Consider the following 25,537-nt stretch of genomic DNA (forward strand, 5'->3'; position numbering starts at 1 on the left):
GCTTAAAGGAGAAGGAAGGCTACTGACACTGTTTACTCCCAATAAATTAGCCACATTAGTGCCATCTAGAATGCTATATTTATTCTGTAGAATGCATTACCATACCAAACAGCCCTAGAAGCTCTCTGTTTGTTTAAGATAGTAGCTGCCATTTTAGGGCAATGTTCCATAGCGGATTATTTGCACGCAGTTAATTCGGTTACCGCAGGTCATCCTGCAGGAAAAGTTTCGCAATTTTGTAAACAAAGCAATGCATACAGTATGCCTTCCCACCAGCAATTCACTTTATTGCCAGTGGGAAAGCATCAGCTGTCAATTTCCTCTTCTGCCTGTTTCTCTCGCACACTTCTGGCTGGTAGCTCTGGGCTCAGATTACAGCAGGAAATGGGCAGGAGGGAGAAAGAGAAGCAAACTACACAGTCTTGTTGCCTGGGGCCAGGAGGTTTCACTTGAGACAGGAAATCTGTTCCCCAAGCCAGTGTGTAAGCAACAGAAGCAAAGGAATGCCATGTTACTTTTCATTAAGGAGTAATACTGTGAGTATAACTGGGTGTATTTACATAGACCTTTCTGATAAAGCTTACATGGTTTTAACAATTTCAGACAATGTTTATGTACCTTTTCTACAAGTCCATCAGCGTGAGATCATGTCAAAAGGGGGGGGGGGGGGAGAGGTATAGGACTATTTATATAATTATATGACTATAATAACTATTGGCCGCATGTTAGTGCTATTTCTCTAAGAAAATACTGTTTTATTGTTTCTCGTTTGTTATAGTGCTGCTGTGAATGTGGGTTTTCATATAAAACAACAAAATAGAAATGTTAACTTATCTTGAACTCTATGAAAAGTATTGCAAGTGATTTACACGCATGCGCACGCACACACACACACACACACACACATATCTGTATCTAAATATAGATAGATGTATTCACCAAGGGACTGTACTCTGTATGATTCATCCCACTTAACTTAAAGAATTGGCAGGGTTGGCATTTAGGGAGCCAGAAAGAGACATCAGCCGCTTACTTTAATCAGACAACTGCTGGGGTAACTTCATCCTGTTCATTTCACCTTATCCAACTTAATCTTTTCTTTTAGAGTTGGAATGACACTATCTATTTAAATCACCATAGACTATGCTTGTGTATAAGTATTATAAAATGCAGAATTTGTGCAAACAAAATGTTCTACAATAAATATACAGGTTAATTGAATGTTTTTCCCTATATGCTCTTCTTCAAACACTTCCTACTACCTCATTTGTTTATTTCCACATTTCCATTTCCTTAGGATTTATCATAACTTGACTTTTCTATTATAGCTACCACTCTGTAAGGTGATTTGCAATTGAAAAGGATTGGTGGTTTAAATATCAGATATACTGAAATTGTGGGTAGCAACTAGTGATGAGCAAATTTTTTGGCCAGGGATGGATTTTGCAGCAAAAAATGTGCGTTTGTTTCTAAAAAAAGGCGCGGCTACATCAAAAAGTTTGCACGGAACCCATGTTTCATTCATTTTTCACCATGTTGTGAATTTTTCATCAAAGCGAAATGGACAGATTCGCTCATCACTAATAACAACATTTTACGAACAACAGAGTAGTAAGCAGGTGAAAGATGTATAATGTTATACTTTGTTTTGCTGTTCAGATTTCAGGATAGAGAACTGAAAGTGTAATAGTTACCAGCTGTGGTTATATGAGAAAAGGAATATGGAGGGACATTATAAAGTAGGGGGAGGACCTAGAAAGAAATAAAAGAATGGTAAAATATATAAGAAACTCTTTGGCCAAACTGGGTACCAAGCAAAAGCAAGACAGGAGCCTAAGGCACCAAACACAGGTACAAAGGATGGAGTTGTTGTTAAGCTTATAAAGAGCAGGGGAAGGTTATGACATGAAAAGATGGGTTAGCACAGAGGCAAATACACCTGTGTCCAGGTTAGGAAGAACATGGTAGAAGTCAACTTGGTGTGTCTTAACTGGAAACTGCAGAGGAATGTGCCCAGAAACCCATGTTGGATGTAACTGCCTGTAGACTGTACTTGTGGGTTCTGCAATTAAAATCATGGTTTGAGGAGTCCTCCTGAAAATATGTACTCAAGGCTGTTTATATGTGTATCATGGTACCATAGAAAAGGGGGTATATAATGCTCTGGAATAACTGTGTGCCTGCTGTTCAATAATTCAGCATGTCTCAGTATGAAATCAAACAGTGTATAGCTTTAATGGCTTCCATATTTCCTCTGAATTTCCTTGGCTGAATTGTTGATTGCAGTGGTGTTGATTTGTACAAATGCTTTCCGTCGTACTTACAGTAACATCTGGAAAACACTATATTGAATGACTGAAGGTTCACTTTGCATCTGCCTGCATTATTATTATTATTAATGTTATGAAATATCCACTGTTGTACCCCCAGAGAGACTAATTAGTGTTAGATACCATTATTAGATACTATTCACTGTTTTTTTTACCACCATCTAAATAGAAATCCTCACATGTCAGGTATCTGTTAGATTTGCAAGAACATTGAGAATGAGTATGACTAGGCTTCATTTTTTTTCAGGGATTTTCTTTTATTATCCCCTTTGTACTTACCTAGCAATAAGAATTTATGTATAATGGACCTTTGTTAGTGGTACATATTAGGACAAATTAAAAATGTACTTTTACTGTAGCATTGTACTATAAGCAGCACTATATATAATACAAATTGAATGCTCTGTTTGAAAGTTCATGTAAATAAATGAAAGCACTCAGGGACTCATAGGTATAACAAAACTCTAAGGGGGGCATTTACTAAGGTTCAGGGTTATTTTTCATCATGATTTATAATGTGACCAAATGGCAGCAAATCCAAAAGCAAAAATATGCCATCTAAAACATGTGCAGATTATGTAGAAGTCAATGGCAGGTGTCCCTTGTAGAACTGGCAGATCTTGATTTGCTTTATCAGCTCTTTACAAGGAACCGCAGCCATGATGTCTTGGCTCTGGTGTGTCTGTCAAGTGCATATATTACACAGCTGAGCAGCACCCATAAAACCTCATGCGCTAAATTAACAATGCCATAAGGGCTTATTTACATTTGTAGACACAGTGGGCAATTTGCACTTTTCTGTGTACTTTCATTAAAACTTGTGTCCATATGTGCTCTGCACTAGTGATGGGTGAATTCAACAAAAACTCATGAAAAGCATTAAAGTCAATGGGTGGCTTTTTGTGGCAACTTTTTCCAAGCTGTAAAAGTTTTTTTTTTCCAATACATTGAAGTCTAAGGGCATTTTTTGTCTGAGAAACCTGGTAAAAATTTTCACCCATGACTGCTCTACACAGCGGGGATCAGTCCTTCCTGCCTTCCATTCACAATTAAGCACTTCTGTGTCTGTTGATGCACAGTAGGAATCAGTAGAGGTAGTGCACTTTCATTTAAAGAATCAGGCACAAAGATCATTCACACCCCAAACACCAGGCAGATTGGTGCAACTATGTCTCATTTACAGCGAAGCACATGGGCAGTTGCATCCCTTTTTGCAGATTGGATGCAGCTGGGCCAGATGCAGAAAAGAGAAGAACACCATTCAGGTAATCTTAATAGACTCCAATTAAGTGCACCATTCCCTCCCCCATATACCAAGTAAATCAGTGCCCAGGAATTAAATAAAACGACACCAGATGCAGCATGCAAGAGTCAGATGCATCACTGTGTTGCATTTGATTCAACACCCGCAACATTGCATTGTGGGAAAAAAACTATGCGATTGCATCTGAAAGTGCACTTTGCTCACTGCATCAGGGTAAGTGAATGCACCCTATAATATAAGAACTTCTTCAGTCATCACACATAAACTATACTGCCATTAAAGCTAGTGATAAGCAAAATAAGCCTATTCCTCTTTGTAAGTCTGTGAAATTTTATAAAAATGCACTGTCATTGAAAAGGTGAAATTACATTGCAGTGTTTTTAGCTGCACAATAGCATATAAATTGCTGTATCTTGTCAAAGAATATCCATTCCACTATACTGCAGCTGTTCATAGCAAAAAAGCCCCTATGTTACTAATTCTTTCCAAACATGTCACCCGGGCAGAATCATAGATAGACGGGGTGGGCTCTAATCCCAGAGGTTAATGTGCAAGGCAAGGAAAGCATAATAATAGTTACATAGTTAATTTGGGTTGAAAAAAAGACCAAAGTCCATCAAGTTCAACCCTTCCAAGGATATTCTGCTTGTTCAAGAACTCATCCAGGCCCCTTTTATAGGCATTAACAGAATCTGCCATTACAACATCACTAGGAAGGGCATTCCCCATCCTCACTGCCCTCACCGTGAAAAACCACCTATGCTGCTTCAAATGAAAGTTCCTCTAATCTAAAGTCCAAGTAGATGCCATCCACTGCCATTCTAGCATCAACGTTCCTGCTCACCTCCTCATAAAAGGCAATTAATGTAGCCTGGCAATAATGATATTGGCAATTTTCTGTGTATTTTTCTGGCATAAAAGGGCATGTTTTTCTTCTGGAGAAAGAGACCTTTTTTTTCTAGTGAAATTCTAGCACAGATTGTCTGAAATTGTCACTGCTGGTGAACTTGCAACCCTAATTGATTTTGAGGATATAAATTCCATACATTGGTGTACACATTTCTAAGTACAGTGATCCTATGTATAGAATTTTATTGCCACTGATCCACTTAAAATGTCATTTAAATAATAATTTTAAAAAAAGCAGCCCCAGACCCATTTACAGTATAATCCCAGACAGACCCATAGTGGCAATCTGTGGATTCTGGCAAATGCCAGAGGGGCTGCTGTAAGGCTGATGCCACACTAGGCGTAGGGCTGAATATCGGCTACATGTGCCTGCACCCGAGCGTATTCCATTCATTCGGGTGCAGGCAAAAGTAGCAGGCGTAGGGCTGAATTTTCGGCAAGCGTTTTTCCGCTTGCCGAAAAAATCAGCCCTACGCCTGGTGTGGCATCAGCCTAAGATGACACAGACAGTCACTATTTAGTGGGCTCTTTGGGCCTCTGTGTGCTTGAAATGCCAGAGCCTATTTCGTGTCCCAGTCTGGGCCTGCTCCCAGGGCATAGATCTTACTAAAAGAAAATCATCCACATTTAACGGAACACTCTTACTTACTTATTTACTCTTACTGGGTGCCCTAAAGCCTGTAATTGAATAATGTGTTCTAATTTATGGCGCCCTTCACCCACAACTTGGCAAACATAATTGCAGCTTGCAAGCAAAATCTGGGATAAACATTTCATTGTGAATAAAAAACATAGTATAAATTACCTGTAAATATAGTAATGTATAAAGTCTCTTCTTTTACTGTATGAGGGAGTATGCAAGAGAAACTGGTACTGTGCCAGCAAGGCGGCCATCTCACACTCTCAATTTGTTTATTTATAAAGCTTTTTTTTTTTTGTCAGACTAACATAACTAACCTAAAACTGAAGATAAAACGTAACATCTCAGAGGTAAAATCAATTCATGGAACAGTGGATCAAGATGTACATGCCCCAGACCTTCAGCTAGCGGAGATATCACTGGACCTTGTAAAAAAAAAGTAGGCTTGCACAAACTGGACTTTAGTTAATAAAATTGTTACCTCTCTTATATGGTATAAAAATAGCATTATGTGTTTCATACCACACTGGGGCATAGGCTCAAAGGCTTATAACTGAGGTCCGGTTTGTACCAGTCTACTTTTTCTATAAGGTCCAGTAACACCTAAAACTACATGATTACATTACATGATTTCGTAGTGAAAATGGTAACACCTCATTTTATTCTGCTTTTATACATACTGTATTACTACATCAAAGCCTAACTCATAAATGAAAACTAATGTTTAAAGAAGCAGCCTAGAAAAGCTACACATTAGGTTTTGGGCTTTTGTACCAGCCCAAGGCAACCACACCATCAATGAAGATCAGTGCCTCATAAGCTGCCCCCTGTAGCTAACAAGGCTAATTAATTACGAATCCAAAGTCAGCTTATACGGCAGCTCAAAAAACAGTGGCATAGGCATCAGAATGTAATAATCAGTCCTGTAGCAATAGCTTCTATGACAGATGTAACATAATTTTCCAAAGCTTAGCCGCTCGATAGCAGCCTTCCGAGCTTGTGCAGTGCTTCTGACACCCAAAAGATGGCCTAACGTGTTCCAAGATGGGGAGCTGCTATGGGCAACTTTAATGGCTTGAATCATTACTAGTATAGGGCTGTTGAAACTCTATGCTGGTACAGTAAGTCCAGTGAATAGAATACAGGAACATACAGGAATACGGAACAGTAACACAATAAAAAAATAAGCTTTTAATATGCTTTCAAATATAAAACAATGTTCCCCAAAACTGGTAAGGTAAAATTATTATAGTTTGCTTCAGAGACACTACTATGGTTCTATAGAATAGAGTTCAATAGATAAGACAATCAACAGATCTAAACTTTTGCTTTTAAATGTTGGTCCTTATCTATTAGAAATGTGTGTTTTCTGTATTCATTGTAACAGATTAAACCTCTCTGAAAAGAATTAGGGGGCCATTTACTAATGTTCAGATTTTTTTTTTTTTTTTCGATTTGGATTTTTTAGCACTGAGTCCCCCCAAAAACACAATTTTTTTGAGATTTACTATGCAAAAACGGCTAAAAAAATGTGAATCTGACAATTTGCCAGTTATAACTTGCCGACATCATGTACAAGTCAATGGCAGATGTCCCTTCCCTGGAGTAGCCTTCTTTGCTTTGAAACTTCAGAGGTTTTCAGATTTTTGACTCTGGGTTTTTGTGCAACAAAATTAAAAAAAAGTTGAGATTTTTGTGTAACAATTCAAAAAATTCGGATATTCACAACTTTTCTGCAACTTTTTCTCGCACAGACTTTTAAGTTAATGTCAGACATTCATGGAAATAAGTTTATTCTAATTTTTAAAAATAAGAAAACTGAGAAATGTTAGAGTTTTGGTAAATGCACTCCTTAAAGTACAGAATGAGACCTACAGAGCAGTGTGCCATACATTGTGCACCCTTGAAGTGAAGACTTTTATTTAAGTCCCTTTATTGTAATTAATCTATTTGAAAACGATTTCTGAGTGCAATAGTAATGAACGAAATATTTTCCTTTAGCAGCATGACAAGAACATTAAGGCCCTAATTGAAATGAAAAGGTCAAGATAAAAGGCGTTTATTTTTAAAGACTGAATTGTTATTAGCTATTATTTAAACAGCATCAATAGGTTATGCTTTGCCTTACAGAGCTTGTTCATCATTCACATTATCCCGTACGCAGCAGGCTGCAGATCAAGGCTGCTAAAGGTTATTACTCTACCACGTGGCTTCTTCTTTTCAGCTTATCAGCAGATGACCCGTAGAGCACTGTTTACAACCCTGCCTGATGAAAATTCAATACTGTGTTTATGTGTAATCTTGTATTCTCTTTCTTGTATTGAGATTTCCTTTTTTATTGGTCCTCTTTTTCCCAGATGCTCAGTTAAATTGAACTTGCTGATAAAATGATTGTACTGCTGTCACACATGTCGAACTGCTGATGAACAAACACACACATGCACAAACATTTACACAATTACACTTAGCTGTTATATTTATTATATAACTTCTGATAGTAAAGTCTTTAAGCCATCTTGGGTGGGAGGCCATGGTGGTTTGCACACACCTATAACCCTACTTTTGATTTTAGCAGGTTTAGGGTTATAAATAGTCACAGTTCTTAGATTGTAAACTCTCATAAGCAGAGCCCTCTCTCTATTGTCTCCTAACAATATGCAATTGTAACCCTTACTCCGTACAGCACTGTGGGAGAAGATGGTGCTATATAAATTCTAATAATGGTCACATACGTTAAAAAAAATACAGTTGCAGCTGCCTCCTTATAAAGGGTTACTTAACTGTGCAGTAAAGTATTTTAGAGGCAAGGTGAGAACCTCTCCTCAGGTGGTACTTGTACAGAGTGTTAGTTATGTTATGGTCTAACAGGAGGTTTAGCTTTTACAGTTAAGTACTTCATTGTGATCTGTGTTATAAAATTCTATGTGTGTCCTGAACTGGGATAGACTATTGGTCCACTAGAGTAGGAGGAAATCAAATGATTGTACCCAAGCAATACCTATATATTATACTTTGTATAAACATAAATATACACTTCCAGCAGCATATATATATATATATATATATATATATATATATAACTGGGATAGAAAGACAACATTGCCACATGATACTGCAAGGTTTATATATCAAAATTCAGATTTGTGCCTTTTTGGTGTTTTAACTTCTTAAAAAAAACTTAAATGTTCACTTATTTCTTAAAACATTTGAATATAACAACTTGATTAAATAAATTCATGGACAAAACCCAAGTACCTTGAGTTTGTGAGTTTATAAGCTCAAAAAAATCCCCCAATAATAGTTTAAATTGTAAAAAAAAAAAATCCCTGAATAGTTTACATTGTTTCTAGGACAGCTCCCATTGAATTCTACATGACCTTGCAAGTCTTAAGATGCCAAAATTTTACATTCAAGATTTTTTAGCTTAATAAATACTTGATTTGAAGTTATTAAAAATATTTTTTAATATTGTTTGTTTAAGGTTCAGCATAGTTCTCCATGGTCCCATGGGATCCTCTGAACTGTACAAACTTTGGACTAATGTTTTTGCGCCTTACACACTGCCCTGCATAGGACAAATGCAAATGTTATTTTATTTCAGTTTAGTATTATTTTTTATGTTGAGGTGATGCTGGGCCTTTAAAAAAAAAAAAATAAAAGAAAAATATATATATATATATACTGTAAACCAACTGTAAACATTTTAACAGCTACAGAGAAATAGACAGGTCTAAATATTAAAGATATAAGTGTATAAGCATATTTATCTCCATTGCAAAGCATTATAAGTGCAAAAAGTGGTTTGGCATCACCAGAGCCAGAGTTCTTTAGGTTGGATCTTTGAGGATAAGGGGTGCACACTATAATGGAACAAGGTATAACAGATGGTTTTACAAAGGAAGTAAATGCCTTTTTTTGATCATTTCTGTTATGGTGAAAGAAGATGAATTGATGATCAAATGATGAATGAGATTATCTTCTGTATATGAACTGCAGGCTAATTAATTTTGTTTAGGATTAATTACTATGCTTATGCCACTATGCTATTTCTGTTGCTATGCTAAAGATAGGATGATGGATCAAGGCACAAATTAAGAAATAAATAATAAATCAAATGAACCTTGATTAGTGAAGCAAAGAAAGTGTCATAATGTATAAATAGCATTCTTTCCTCTGTAGTTTTATCATTTTATCTCCTTAATCATCCCTTTATAAACCATATCTATACACTGAAATGGAAGACATGGACTGATAAGCAAACAACTTGTAATGTGCATTAAGGGATAAATACACTAAAAACATTTTCCAAACATTCTTATGTAAAGTTCATTTTGCTTTTTAAAACCATTTTTGTTTTTGAGAGCTTTTAATACTATAACCCCCTGTTTCTTATCTCTGGTCCCCAGATGTTGCTGGACTTCAACATCTAGCATGTTAAAAGATCTTTGGAGTTCTAGCACAGAAATCTGCCGATTTGACAATATTGATATAAATATGGTACAGATTGATGTCTAGTTTTCATTACCATATAAGATAACTTAACTGTGATATGATGTGTATGGTGCACAAAGTTTAGAGTGAGTCCAGGGCCTTGGCAGAAGAGCTCTGTGTGCAGCATCTGGGATTTCCTATAGTGCTGCAATTAGACAAAGATATTTGTAACTTAACCTCAAGGACTAGAAACTTTGCAGTCTACACCCTCATTAAATGAGTCCCCATTTTGCTTGTTTCTGTTGGACAGTAGAGGTTCTTCAAATTAAAACATTTTATATATATTGTACATCTTTTATATAATTTTTTTTATATTATTGTAGCAAGTTTTATCACAATTTAAAATTTTATAAAACCAATAGAAAAAAACCCTAACAAGTTATGTAACAAATACATTAAATAGCTTCCCAACAACTAATTACAATTGACTCCCCTTCTCTTATAGTCATATGATTAACTATCATGCAAGCCAAGTCTTGCTTATTTATGTTTCATTTGGATATGAATCCCTTTTTGATCAGGTAAAGAATAAAGTATTATCTTGAATGTATTAGTCCTCTGTATATGTGATGTGTCTCCCTGGAACAGACTGTTGTCAGGGTTTCAGAAGTGTAATCCAAACAAACTGATAAAAGTTTAAATTTGTTTGCCCTTTATATTATAATAGATATTTCCAGAACAGTGTAGCCTTTTCTAAATAAATCAATGATTTCCTTAGCTAGTAGAAAGGCTATACAAAACCCTGTGTTTGTTGGGTTCTACAAACTGGTATCAACCAGACTGAGAAACTAAAAAAGGGCATACAGTTAATAGTACAGAAGGCTAATTCAGTTTATTTATGCAAACCAAAAATGTTAAAATATTTAATTACATTAGTAAAATAACAATAAATGGAGGAATTTGATTATTTTGTATATTTATGTTGGCCAGGTCAGAGCCCCCTACTTTACTCTACTGCAAGAATTCAGTTAAAAAAAAATGTTTTCAGTTAGAGAATAGGAACACATATCATTAAAAATAAAAAGGATTTAGTTAAGCTATGTCTTTAATGTATCTATCTTATTATGATTTAGATTTAGTTTGAATCATATTTAAGTCTGGGTTGTTTTCGGAATCCATTTGACCCTTGGAATCCACAAAATGATTCTATATTATATATTAGCAAGTAAGCTTCTGCCTTCAGGCATTCTGCATTCAAACCATCCTATGTGATCATTTTCCCCTAGCCTATCAAAACTTACTATTTGATAAATAGGGGCACAGCAATCAATCCTGACTCTCACTTATTGGAGGACTATATGAAAATCTGCCCAGTTAATACTATTCTAAAAAACCCCAAGATGAAAATCAAGACCAAAGTCCATGCAACTCCGTAAAAAGCATTGGATTCTACCTGTACTGGCTGTGCAGGAAAACAAAACAATCACATATATTTCATTTCTATTGATATATGTATTTATCCCTGAATGTTTAAATATCTTTGTTGTTTGCCAATCAGTTCCATTTCTGATAGTATATCTCTGTTTCAGGTGATATGGATAATACTTTATATCCTATGGATGCACACAAGATGTGAGTTCCTATTTCTTTACATGGTATGGAAGCACATAACATGTGAGTTCCCCATTATTCTTCATTGCCAATTGCATAATAAGCATAGATGGATTTATACAGTTAATAGCTAGATATTCCAGTTACGTTATATTGTTGTTTTATTATGGCCTCTGTTTTTTAAAGGTTTGGTATTCCTATTAGAATAGTGATACATTTTTAGAATTTTTTGTAGATTTTCTGTAACTGGAGCATTTTATCATAAACTATATTGTATTCTCACAATTATGAGCCTATATTATTATTGCTGTATATGGACTATACCAATTAAATACTGGGGAGAATTTAACTGACCTTTTTGAAGTTACTATATTTCCTTTGGTCACAAACTCTTGGTCTATGAATATCTTACACTTGTAGTACTTAATTTAATCAATATTATGCAAGGGATAAGATAACCAAGATCTTCAAGTACTTCTGTGACCATTTATAGACTTGATACCATGGGTCAGGTCAATTAATTCTTAGCTGACTTCCAACATACTTTCAATATACTCTAGCAATTTTAAGTCATTCTCTAAACTGTTAAGGATCAGGATTTCTAACCTCAATGCAGAATTCTGGGGAAAATTATACATTGCTAGAAAAATACATGGCTGATATTGCATAGAATTATTTTTTTGGAATTCATGTTTTTCCCTATTAGTAAATGAGACCTGTGATCAGAAGGTGGGACTGTAAAAATAGGAACTAACTGTAAATAAGTACTACAATCATGTAAAGTAATACTTTGGTTTCATGTATAAATGTGCTTGTAAAATGGTTGAAGTGTTCAATTCATTTCTTTTGACATCTCTGGCTGCAGAGGAATCCACTTCTGTGATGGCTGTGAAGTGCACCCAGTAAATGTCATGCAAGATATGTCATTCATAAAGTGAAGAATAAAAAAAGTATTTCCCTTCTCCTGTAGAGTAGAAGGAATGTTTAATTTCAGTCATACCTACAGTAGAATAGCCACAAAGTTCACAAATTATTTCATAATACTATTTATTTACTTTTATCCATTTATATATTCTAAACCCAAGCATGCCTTAAATATCATTTTTTTATCAGCAGAAACTAACACCTGAGAAAAACCTTTACTTAAATCCCTGGAAACTGGCAGTGCTGCAAAGCTTCAATACATTATTATAATCACACCTCTTATCATTCTTGTTACTTACCTCCACATAAACAAAAATAATTGTGTGCACATTGGTGCAATAGATTTACTAAAATCAGAATAAGCCATGGATAGTCTACGAATAGAATAATTCTATTACTATCAATATTAATAACAAAAAGAAGAGACCTAGCTGCTGTGCTTACTGTTGGGTTGGATACTGTGTAGGTAATATATCCCCTCAAGCAAAAAGAAAAATTACACATTTATATATAATTAATTATAATTAATTTTCAAAAAAACATTATAACTTAGCAGATGCCTCTAACTGTTTTATTAAGAATAAGAGTTTGTTAAAATGTTATATATTATGGATTAAATTTCCATCACTTAAAAAGTTATGGTGTCCCTGACTGTATAAAAAATACTAGTATTGAGTTTCAATGCACACAATCAGCATGCCTTTTCGAGAAGACCAATATTCATAACATGATTAGGTAATAAAATAACACTGTGTAGCCCACGCTATGTGAATTCTTTCATACAGTAGTTCATTGCATTTATATCTTTAGAATGTCATTCATGCCAATATCTATTGTCTGAGGCATTGAAAAAAAATAAAAACAGGAGATACTATTCTGTGTATTGTTTAATAGCAGTTGAAAGGATTTCCTCCAGGGTACTTACCCCTCAGTCTATTTACCGAGTTCTCTCTCCACAGGGATGGTAAACCTATGGGGTGGGGGGTCGAACAAAGTATGACACCTCCTCTACAATTCCAACAATGTTAACATACGCTGTAACCTATCTAAGGAACAAAGTGAGTAGGTTAGCGTCCATATTAACCTTAGCACGTATTTTGTTGTATGATCACACACTAAACAGGACTGGTAGTAAGGCAAGTCACCTCTACCCAGTGAAGAAAGTAGAAGTTTCTGGGCTCAAAACCAAACTCATTTTAGAACTCCGCTAGCTTTGTGAATAAGTAGTGATGAGCGAATCTGTCCCGTTTCGCTTCACCATAAAATTTGCAAAACATCAAGAAAATTTGTGAAACGGTGAAAAATCTGCAAAATGCATTTGTCGCCTGAATCTTTTTTTGCTGCCAGCATGTTATTTTTGTCGCCCGCGTCTTTTTTTACACGAACGTGCCCATTTTCGACGCACCCAATTTCACATTTTTTGACGCGCCGAATTTTCATGGAAGTTTCATGAAACAATTTGCCAATGGTGAAATGCGGAAACTCGCTGTGAATCCATGCCTGCTGAAAAAATTTGCTCATCACTATTAATAAGATATATTTTTTTAAATGTGTATTGAAGCTTCTTATCAGTCAGTGCTACACTGGGTCCCCTATACCTTCTGGGCCCCTTAGCAGTTACACTGCTTTCTCTGCAGTGACACACATAGTTCTAATTTCTCTTTTTCTTTAAATCATTATATAATTTTCAGATAATAGAACAAACTTCTTAATGTGATATTATTGTGCTAGCAAGAAAACATGGACGGCAAAGAAAACACATTTACTCTTCAATATTCCCTATCTTTTTCCCCTCTCTTTTTAACTGAGTAATACAAGAGTTGTCAATGTGTAAGAAGTGTTTAGTTCAAAAAGACTAAAAAAAAGGCTACTATATGCAACTCTTCAGAAAAAGCTATATCAAAGTGTTTTACTTAATATCTGTACAAAAATAAAATGAAAGTAGTAAATTTGACATTTAAATCATCTGTGAAGCTATTTTCCTGACTATTGTAACTTTTAATAATACCCACAAAAAATCTATATAAAATGTATATTTCGTAATAAATTGTACTTTCAATTTTGCTGCAAATTTAGCTACATGAATGCTAAAGATTTGGCTAAATATATTTTTGGACTACCTGTAAATGCATCTACAGTCTTTAACCGCACTCCATTAACTTTTCTGTTTATCCCAAACTGCATTTTAATGATGCAGCTGATACAATTTTAACTAGTTAATATGCTCTTAACTCTAATGGAATAAAGGTACAGAGTTTCTGTATTCATTGCCAAAATGCTTAGTTAAATGCAATATGTTGGAGGAAACAAATAGTCCTTGGCATGTGTACTTATACCAGAGAAATACTCAGATGTCTATCTTCTCCAGTTACAATAGAAAATATAATTCATGGGCAACAAAAGAATCGCAGCTGAATTAACTGTCAAAGCCATTTTAATTATCAAAGGGAAATAGAAAATAATAACAAGTGATTTGCTGTTTTGTTCTTGAAGCAAATTCAGACAATGGAAATTGATAGGGAAATTGATTATATCAAACATTTGTCAAATATGGGGGGGGGGGTATGCAATAAAATACTTACTTTTTAGTACATATTGGCAGAAGAGACAACATTATTTTGACAGAACATGTAAATACTATAACTGATCTTTACATCTCCATATGTTATGAAACTATTTGGAAGGTTGGCAAGACCTGTATATTTTTTATTAGACTTAGAAAATAGAAAATAAGAATATCATTTACATTTAAGAATTAATATTATAGATAGACGTCTTTTTATGTAAACTTCATAATGCCCAACAACACAAGGTGAAAAGAGGCCACCAGTGCTTTCCGTTACTATTCTGTATATGAAAGCAGAGCAAAGTAACCTTTAGAATATACTATAAGTAGATATACACCTCTAATAATATTCAGAGTTACCACAGTGTTGCGGTCATAGAAATCAGTACAGGTATGGGACCTGTTATCCAGAATGCTTGGGACCTGGGGTTTTCCAGATAAGGGATCTTTCTGTAATTTGGATCTCCTCAATTAAAGTCTGCTAAAGATCATTTAAATATTGAATAAACCCAATAGGCTTGTTTTGCCTCCAATAAAAAATCATTTTTAAAATTTAGAATTATTTGCTCATAATGGAGTCTATGGGAGATGGCCTTTCCGTAATTCAGAACTTTATGGATAATGGGTTTCCAGATAAGGGATCCCATACCTGTACTACCAAAACATTGCATTTTGCAAAGCCGACCACAACTGTGTGAAATTGTCTCTTTAAAGAGGTACATCTAGTCTTATGACCTTTAAAGAAGCAGTCTAACAAAGACACACCCCTATGTATTCTCCTATGTCAAAGCATTCTATTTTTCAAGACATTAATCATATGTGAGTTTATCCCAAGGAAATACAAATTATTAAACAAACTTGTAAAAAAAAAACTTATTGAGGTGAAAAATTCTGTAAACCTCTCTCTTCATATCCAGTAATTTATAATTATAGTCTAATAATATAAGTGTCTATATATATAACATGACCTATGTAAATGTCTTTTTTGTAGGAAAAAACATGTATAAAAACAATAGCCTGTAATTTCATTCCTTGTGTTGCTCTACAGGTGCAAGTCTTAAGAAATGCTGGAGAAGAAGTTACGCTGACAGTCTCCTTTCTCAAAAGATCACCAGCTTTCCTAAAATTGCCATTAAATGAAGATTGTTCTTGTAAGTACTTCTGAATAATTCTGTTCAGGGATGGGAGCAATATTAATATGTAGTGAAACCTCCTTACACGTTGTAGTGGCCCTCGATTGCAATCTAATTACAGAGGCTGTTTTGTGATATTCATATTGTGGCCAGGGTTGCTCAGTAAGGTTGCTGTGATTATACACTTGCTAATAATCCTGATGGCCTTCAGCTCTCTGTGAATCTTATGCTGAAATGATGGTACGGAAATAAACCTGTTGAAACACTGCAGACATTTTCAGTGTTATGTACTAGTTTAGACTCATTAATTCAAGAAGGTTCATGTCCCAGGTACCCAAACTGTGGGGACATAGTTACTGTATATAGGTTTGTTTTCTATTTCTGTTTCTACATTCTTCTGCCAACCCTACTTTTTTACTCTATAGTATAAATACAACATACACTAAGACCTATATTAAAACTAGTAAACTGGATATTTAACTTCTTTATTTCAATACCATGCTGTCAGAAATTGGGCATGGTCATGGCAAAAAAAAGACGTGCACACAAAAAAAGTCACATACCAAACGTGTCGTGGATTTTTTGCCGTTTCGCAAATTTTCCTGTCGTTTCTCTACATAAAGGCTCAAATTATCCTCTTGTTTTGTACCCACAATGCCCCAAAATATCATTCTAATAGCAGGCGTCAGTTAATAAATAAATCATTTGTAATTTATACAAAGTATTAAAACATTCTAACTTGAAAATACTGATAAGACCACTTAAAAATTAATTCACAATTTCAACAATTCTCAATAAATATTAAAGAAAAGATGCTCATGCAATTCTAAGATATAATACTGAGAGCTGGTCTAATAGTATATATTAATATTTAGCATCTCTATGTTAGTGGCATCAATAGCAGCATTTGCTTTCAGTTCCCAAAGTGCAAGTCAGCTGCGGATGTAGGTGGAACACACTAGGGGGCTGATTTACTAAGACACAAATTCGAATCTGAATTGGAAAAATTCCGATTGGAAAACGAACATTTTGCGACTTTTTCGTATTTTTTGCAATTTTTTCCGTCGCCATTACGACTTTTCGTAAATTGTCGTGACTTTTTCGTAACCGTTACGATTTGCGCGAAAAGACGCGACTTTTTTGCAACCGTTACGATTTGCTCGTATCCTGTCGCGACTTTCGTATTGAGCGCTCGTAAGCGGCGGGCGAAACTTTCAGACTTAGCATGATTTTGGAAGCCTCCCATAGGACTCAATGGCACCCTGCAGCTCCAACCTGGCCCAAGGAAAGTCTCCCATAGGACTCAATGGCACTCTGCAGCTCCAACCTGGCCCAAGAAAAGTCACCATACTGAAGCTTGAATGAATCCGAAACTTTCGTACTCGGCGCGAAAAAGTAGCGACAATTCGCGCAAGTCGTAACGCTACGAAAACTCGCGACTTTTTGCAAAACATTCGGAATGGCTACGAAAAAGTCGCGACAATTTTCCGAAAAATCGCAAAATACCGATCATTACGAAAAAAACGCAATCGGACGCATTCAACCCGTTCGTGGGTTAGTAAATGTGCCCCTAAGGGAAACTGGAAATAACATCTCCTCAAGCAAGGTGTTAATTCAATGGCCCTTGTGTTTTTAAGGGCTATACTTTGTATTTGTAATTGTGAGCTATTGTTCAACACAGACTGAAACATAGCGCATAATGTACTATGGTACAATGGTAATATGCACAAATATTCACTAAAAACAGTTACATGTTGATCAGACTCCATTGAATGACTTCTCTTCAGACAGTGTCCCCAGATGCTGATCTAAATAAATATGAATCCAGTTGACACCACTCCAATATATATTAAATTGTATTAAAAATACAAATATTAATTTAGATTTACAGCACAGAAAAACCATAGAGCTTAGATGACTTCATATAACTTATGGCTTCATATAACTTGATAAAAATGTTACTTTTCTGTCCTTTATCTCTAAATAAAGGCATTTTAATTAGGGATGCACCGAATCCACTTTTTTTGATTTGGCCAAACCCTTCATAAAGGATTTGTCCGAATACTGAGCTGAATCCGAATCCTAATAAGCATATGCTAATTAGGTTTTGGAAGGGTTAAATGTGGGGAAAATGGGAAAAAAAAATTTAACTTCCGTGTTTACGCGACAAAAAGTCATGTGATTTTTAGGATTTGGTTTGGCCAGAGGCATGGATTCATCCCAATCCGAATCCTGGCAAAAAAGGCCAAATCTTGGCCGAATCCCAAACCTAATCCTGGATTCGATGCATCCATAATTTTAATTCAATCATATTTGAGAGCCATGCACAAGTTGTAAGCAACCACAAATACCTTTGTAAATTGTGTTTAGACACACAAAATAGCGTGCATTTTTGCTCTTGCATTCATTAATGAGCCTAAATTATCAAATGGGAATAAGACATTATGGTATCATGTACAAAGGGGTATATATATCATGCTGTGTAAAAAGTAAAACATAACTTGTGATGTTGCTTATTGCAGCCAATCAGATGCTTTGCTTTGATTTTGTAACTGTTGAAATCTAATTGCTGATTGGTTGCCCATGGCAACATCACTGGTAATGCTTCACTCCATTTTTTACACAGCATAATAAATATACCCCTAAGTCTCCCAAAAAAGTACTTTGTGGGAATGATCTTGGATACTAACTAAAACTCACAAAGTAACATATTAGGCTTTAGGAAAGTTTCTTTTAGTCAACTAAAGAGGATGTTATAGCATAGGGGACTTAATCATATACTAATGCTGTGGGGGGGGGGGGGCTCCAGAATGAAGCACAAATACCTGCTTCAGCCCATGAATACAGTTCTGCCTGCATTTGCCAGCTCTGAACTCATGTTCTATATTGTTGCATTACCTGAATTATTATAAAATGTAGTTACAATGATTAGAAATACAGGAAGCCACCCCATGAATTCTCACATACAATTTGGAAGGTTTTTCTCCCTCTGCTAAAATGCAGATACCTTCTTTTGTCAGCCAACGTAATATGTAAACTCTGTTCTTTTTTCCTTATTTCAAATATGTATGGCCTGAATGTGCTTTTGTTACCAGCCTGATTTGCATCTCGACGATAATATGAACAGTTGTAACATAATATTGTAGGTTTTCTACCAATGAATACACATATATATATATATATATATATATAGATATATGTTCTTACTATGTATCCTTTGATAGGGTTGACATTTCCCAGTACTTCATTAGTAATCCAAGTTATGCAGGAATTGGTGTCAGCAGCAGCTGCTGGAGAAAAGCCACAGGCTTATAAGATGTGACTGTGACAATGATATTTATTAAAAAATCTGTACTCATACATGTCACCAGAGCAGTAAATTTATAAGGCACATTTACTACACTGAACTTGTAGAAGTCTGACTGAATTAGCTATAAATAAATTAGAACATGTTACAAGCAAAGGACAAGCAAAAGCACTGGCTATTTAAAATATATGATCTCTGCCTTTAATATGACAGAAAATATATCAGCACTATATAAAGTTGTACAAAACTAAATTAAATTTATATTTATACAAGAGACAGAGGGTGTATTTATTAACACTGGAGACAAACATCACCAGTGATGTCACCCATAGCAACCAATTAGCAATTAGATTTGAAAGGTCACCTAGAAAAAAGACCAAACAAAAGCAAAGATCTGATCGGTTGCTATAGGTTAGCACCGGTGATGTTTGTCTCCAGTGTTAATAAACATTGTATAAATATAAATTTCATTTAGTTTTGCACAACTTTATATAGTGCTGACATATTTTCTGCCATATTAAAGGTAGAGATAATATATTTTAAATAGCCAGTGCTTTTGCTTGTTCTTTGCAAACATCATGATGTTTGTCTCCAGTGTTAATAAATATGCCCCTATCTATGAAACAAGCTAGGGGCCTTGTGCCTCATGTACTAAGCTGTGCATAACAGGCACAAGGGGACAGAATGGAAGCATTGGTAGGCACAAGTGTACATATTATTAATTAATGAGCAATAAATGAACATTTTAGCATCTGCTTAGACAGCAAACTATTTCACTCACAATATAGATATAATGGTCATTTCCACCCAATAGTAACACGAAAACCCCTTTTTCATAGGTGTACCTTGTGACCAAAGCAGTGGCACATCCTCTCCTCTCTGTGACAGCGGATTACATCTCAATTATCATCCCAACAACACGGTAGGAATATTATAAATGCAATAAGGCAGATAGTGTATACGGTATATATAGTCATAAAGTAGCACACATATATAAAATATCCTCTTTGTCTCATTCTGTGTGTGTGTCTCTCCAAGATCTGTTGAGCCTTATTATATATTTTTCTGTTGTTGTTTTTTGAATGAGGGGTTACCCTTGCAAAATTGGATAGTATGTGTTATTTCTCCTTTATATAACTCTGACAAAAGGGCAAACAGCACTGCTGTAGCTGCCCATGGGTGTTTCTTATTATGATTAATTCTTCCTTTCATTGTATTTCCTTTACTCTATTACTGCACAGCTCCTGACTCAAAAATATTGTCTGTTTGTTAAATAATGTCTTGCTATTATTTTTTTCATTACATATATATATATATATATATATATATATACTGTATATATACTGTAAATATATATATATATTGATTTGATTCTTTTTAAATAATAAATGGAATTTCCATACCTTAAATCTACTAAAAATTATTTAAACATTAAATAAACCCAATAGGATTGTTTTGCATCCAATAAGGATTAGTTTTATCTTAGCTGGGATCAAGTGCAAGATACTGTTTTAATATTACAGAGAAAAAGGATTTTTTTTAAATGGAGTCTATGGTATGGTAATTCAGAACTTTCTGGATAACGGGTTTCCAGCTAATGGGTCCCCTACCTGTACTTGGGAAGAACACAAATGCAAAATGAACTTTGCTTATAAATTGGTTCCATTTATTATTGGAATAACTGATTATATTTATGAATACTCATTCAACGGCCTTTGCAGCACAAGTTTATGAACTCTGAGATAGCCCTATCACACTATGGAGGATTAGGAATCCTCTTTCCTATCAGAAGGACCCTCACAAATCTTTAAAATACCAATGCCACCACTCAACTGGCATCTTTTTGGTCCTTCTGTTTTTACTCCCATTGGAAGCAAAGTTTTCTTTTTAACCTTGGGAAACCTTAGGCCTGCCCATAAAGTATCCTAGGGACAGGGGATTTTGGCCCATGGGACCTTTTTGTTCCACAGTAGGTGTGGTAGGTGAGGGAGGTGGCCTGTTACCCTCCCACTGGGGAAAGAGTAGCTTGCTACCTCCTGGTCAGTACTGACATGGAGCTCATCAAGGAAGGTAGATTTTATCATACTTACCATCTTCCTTTTCTGGACAAACTCAAAACTTCCTTTATTAAAAGAAAATTGGAAAGGTCTACATCCAAGGCCTATGACTGTTGCAAGTTTCAACTATAGATGCAGTGAATCCACAATTTTTGAAATCAGACAAATACACAATATATACTGTACATTGCCATATAATGTACAAGGTTTATCCAAATATCAAAGAGATTCTGAACCCTGATTAGCATATTAGCCAACCCCCCCAAAAAATTCAACAAAATTCAATATCATTCACATATTACAATTTTATCCAAACCTCCCAAAAACACTTTATTAACATACCAAGGAAATTATCAAAAGGGTTTCTTATTGAAACACAATAAAATGTAAGTATTTTAATGTCTCTATTTTTATGAAATCAACACTTCAGTCATATTGATTTATAGAGCCAGTAATGCATGAAAGTAAAAATACTATATTGTCATTTCATTATCCAAAAACACAATATTTATTGGTAGCAACAATCATATTTTATTTATACAAATGGTTTTCATCCTGCTATTCTATAGGTGCTATTAAGAGCAATGAATGAACTTGCTGCTATTGTATTACAAGCACTTTTGTTAATTGATAAATGGCATTAGAGCTTTTAAAGCAAGTAAATGTAAAGTATTATTAATAACACCTCATTTGTGAATGTATATGAAGCCCTTTTCATTTTATTGTTACTGGTCATTTAAGTGTTTAGGCGATTTTCAGATTATTTTCTATTTTCCAAGACGATTTCAAGTAATGCTAACAGATTGTGGGAAATATAGCTATGTTCCTTCCTCCTCCTTGCAGTTATTTGATGTTTATAAGGTCACTTGTTAGCACACTCCATTAAGCTTTACTAAATATAGCTGAAATCCAAGTACTACAAAAATCAAACCTTGGACTGCAGAAGTTTAACAGATTAAATTATCTGTACTGCAAAACTTACTGTCCATTTGCAGAGGACTCGCTGTTCTAGAGATTACATTTCTTCTAAAGCTGAAGTTTGCTATGCATGCTGTGCTCAAGGCACCTTTAGTGTTCATACATTATTGGTCCATTATTGCCCCAATAACAAGCTCACAGAGAGTTCCATAAAATGTGTTATCAAACTAAAGTAACATGAGATTGTTGAAAAATACAGTATTGCTGTTTGTATGCTTTGGCATTTTGTGCTGTAGTTCTTTTTGATCAGCCTTTCTAAGATTCCGATGTATCTCACAGCTCTGATATATCTATAAAGGTGAGTAACTTTCAAATACCGTTTTAGTAGAATTTATTTTCTAATTGTGTTATGTAGCTAAGAGTTATGAAGCTTTGAAATTGGAACAACCAGATATGAAAATGTAAAAGTGTTTTTATAGTAGGGCACAGAAGTAGATTACATTTTCTGTAGAGGACGTTATCTAGAAAGCCATCAGTTGCCACTTCATCAGTTTCTTTTAATGGATATTATAATCAGCTACAGTATAAAGGGATATGGCTATAGCATAACCATAGCAATGCATCCCCTAGGAGTGGGGGTAACTTGCCTTTTTCTCACTGTGTTTTGTTTTTGAGTTTTAATTTTGGGGAAAAACTGATTATTAACATTTATTGGTTCTAAATTAGAACATTAGATGCTACCCTTTCAATTAAAATATAGAATACTGTGGAACTGTTGTGTAGATTCCAGAGTACTCAATATAATGTTGTTGTCAAGAGATGATGTTTCTCTTTGAGCTGGTACTTACCATATGATTTGCTCAAAAGGTAGACCCCTTGTTGGGAGATAGCTATGGGCTACAGCATGAATAGGTCCTTGGGATGTTTAAAATGTGATCCAGTTTAATAGCAAACAATAGACTTGTGTTTTATGTGTCACACTGAATGATTTGTTACAACTGAAAAAAAAACCTTCAAGAACCCATTCCTATTCCACTTTTTTTCCATGTTTTGTTGTGATTATAATCCTGTAATATGGTTTTTGTATTTATGAGAATGTCTTTTGATACATGTAGGGGCACATTTACAAAAGCACGAACGCTCCAGGCGTTTCGGGCATCCGCACAAATTTTTCGTATGGTGCACGACTTTTTTGTATGCCGCATGACTTTTTCGGACGTTTGCATGAAAAAATCGGAAAGGTTTTACTGCTGTTTACAATTGTTCGGTACGAAAATTTCGTGAATTTCGGATCGCCAATACGATATTATCGTGACTAATACGATTTTTTCGTAAGCATTTTCGTGATATTTGCGATCTTCCGATTCCAATACGATTTTTTCCCATTTGTGATTCGGATTCGTGGATTAGTAAATGTGCCCCTAAGTCTCTCATTCAACAGTATCCGTAGCATTTTATAAAACATATAAACACATTTTTTAATGTAGGCTTGCTGATGGGCATGGCCAGTAAGATTTCAAAAGGTCAGAATATGCAATGAAAATATTATTGCTACAATACCAGTTTCAATCTCATTTTGTATGTTGGGCGCTTTCAGAAGTCATTTGTATGCACGTGATTCAGAACAGGGTTTGACACATGTAATCTTCCGTTCAGAAAGAGATGGGAAATCAAGTGTGTTAAAACAAATATGGATACTTGGAATTCCTTAGTAATTGGAAGGTTTCATTTGCCCATGCTTCACGTACTTTTTATTATAACAGAAAGCTAGATTGCATTTGCTTTCAGCCTCTCCATTTTAAAGCAGCCATCCATAATGCACCATTATAAATGTAAATATCTGTTTCTCTTCAGCCGCAAGGTAATTCTGCTGCTATTCATTTTTTCTAGTTGTTCCACTTTTTACATGTGGGTCTTGAAATAAAAGTCGTGTTATCTCTTCAGCAGAATAAGCAGAATGGACATTGTTATTCTCGCTCATTAAGTTGATAACAGAACCCGACATGCAATCAGCTGAAAGCAGTGAAATTGTAAAAAAGGATAATAAAACTGGGGGAAGTTTAAAACATTATAAAAATGTATCTGCATATCTTACTGCATCTTATTTCCTTAGCCCTTGAACTAAGGATACCAGAATTTCAAATGAAAACTCCAGGATAAACAGTGAGCAACATTTTTTCTCATGACCGCAGATGCACATTTTAAGAACTATATTCATGTTGTGCATATTTCTGCAGAAAGGTTCCAATACAATACAATATAACGCTATATAAAACTGTAAAAGAGATCAATATTTTCAAGGGTTGCTTCATGTACATAGCAGTATAATTGCAGTGCCAGCTTTATTTTAAATTCCCCAAGAACAGAGAACTGTATAATTGCAGTGCCAATTCATGTTTAATAGCCCCATAACACATAGCAGAATTGCCATCACTTCGTATTTAATGCCTCCAGAATGCATAGCTGTATTAATGCAGTGGCAACTTCAGAGTAAGCAAAACACATATTAATATAAATGTAGTATCAGCTTTATACTAAATTCTGCAAAATGTATATGCATGCCAACGTCAGTTCCCCCGGAACACACTGCAGCATAAATGCAGTTCCAGTCTCATGTTTACATGAACACTGTGCAGTAAATGGAATGCCATCTTTATATTCAATTTTTTTCAGAACACGTAGCTCTAAAAATCCGGTTCCAATTTCATGTTTACATGAACACTGTGAAGTAAATGGAATGCCATTTCAATATGCTATTCAATATATATGGTATATGCATATGTATATGCATCTAAATACACTCCTTGCATTTCCGTTACTTATTAGTCCTTTGTGCCTTCCATTCAGAATCCAGCGCTGCTGCACCTATTGACAGAGGGGAAGCTTGGTGCTACCAGCACCTCCTGACCAGCCAGTTGCTCCAGGATTCCCTTAGTGCTCTGTGTCAATTGCCACAGTTCAGTTGCGCCAAAAGAATAGGGTGCACACGTCACTCGTATCCTAAAAGACACTGGGAAGAATTAAAAAAATTTGGGGACAGTTGTACCCAATTTGCGACAAAGCACATGTGCAGTTGCATTAGCTAATCGGAAACAATTCTGCACTGTGGAAAAAACATGTCTATTGCACTCAAAATTGCACTTGCAAAAATCTAAAACCTGTCAAAGATCATGTAAATGGAAATGTCCCTTTAATAACTGGAAGATCATTCTTTGCTTCGTGGGTTTTAAAGGTTTTCAGTTTTTTTTACGCTGGCTGTTGTACGATAATATGAAGTTGAGTTTATTTTGCAACAAATTGAAAAAGCAGTGGGTTTTGCGGTTTTTCCTTGACTTTTTTATGTTTGTGCTTTTCCACATTCATGATTTTCTTTACATTATTATAATATAATTTTTCTATGATATACAGTACACTAAATTATGCTGAATTTGATTGAGATCACTAGCT

General features: G+C 35.1%; 1 protein-coding gene across 1 annotated transcript in view; it reads left to right on the forward strand.

Annotated features, from left to right (window-relative positions):
- sntg1 (syntrophin gamma 1) overlaps positions 1 to 25,537 on the forward strand; it is a 208,457-nt gene that overhangs the window by 150,745 nt on the left and 32,175 nt on the right. The window contains exons 10-11 of the mRNA XM_004915197.3: positions 15,724 to 15,826; positions 19,955 to 20,037. Coding sequence (XP_004915254.1) covers positions 15,724 to 15,826; positions 19,955 to 20,037 — 186 coding nt within the window. The remainder of the gene's footprint in view (positions 1 to 15,723; positions 15,827 to 19,954; positions 20,038 to 25,537) is intronic.

The sequence above is a fragment of the Xenopus tropicalis genome, chromosome 6 (genome assembly GCF_000004195.4).
Source record: "Xenopus tropicalis strain Nigerian chromosome 6, UCB_Xtro_10.0, whole genome shotgun sequence".
Taxonomy (NCBI): Eukaryota; Metazoa; Chordata; class Amphibia; order Anura; family Pipidae; genus Xenopus; species Xenopus tropicalis.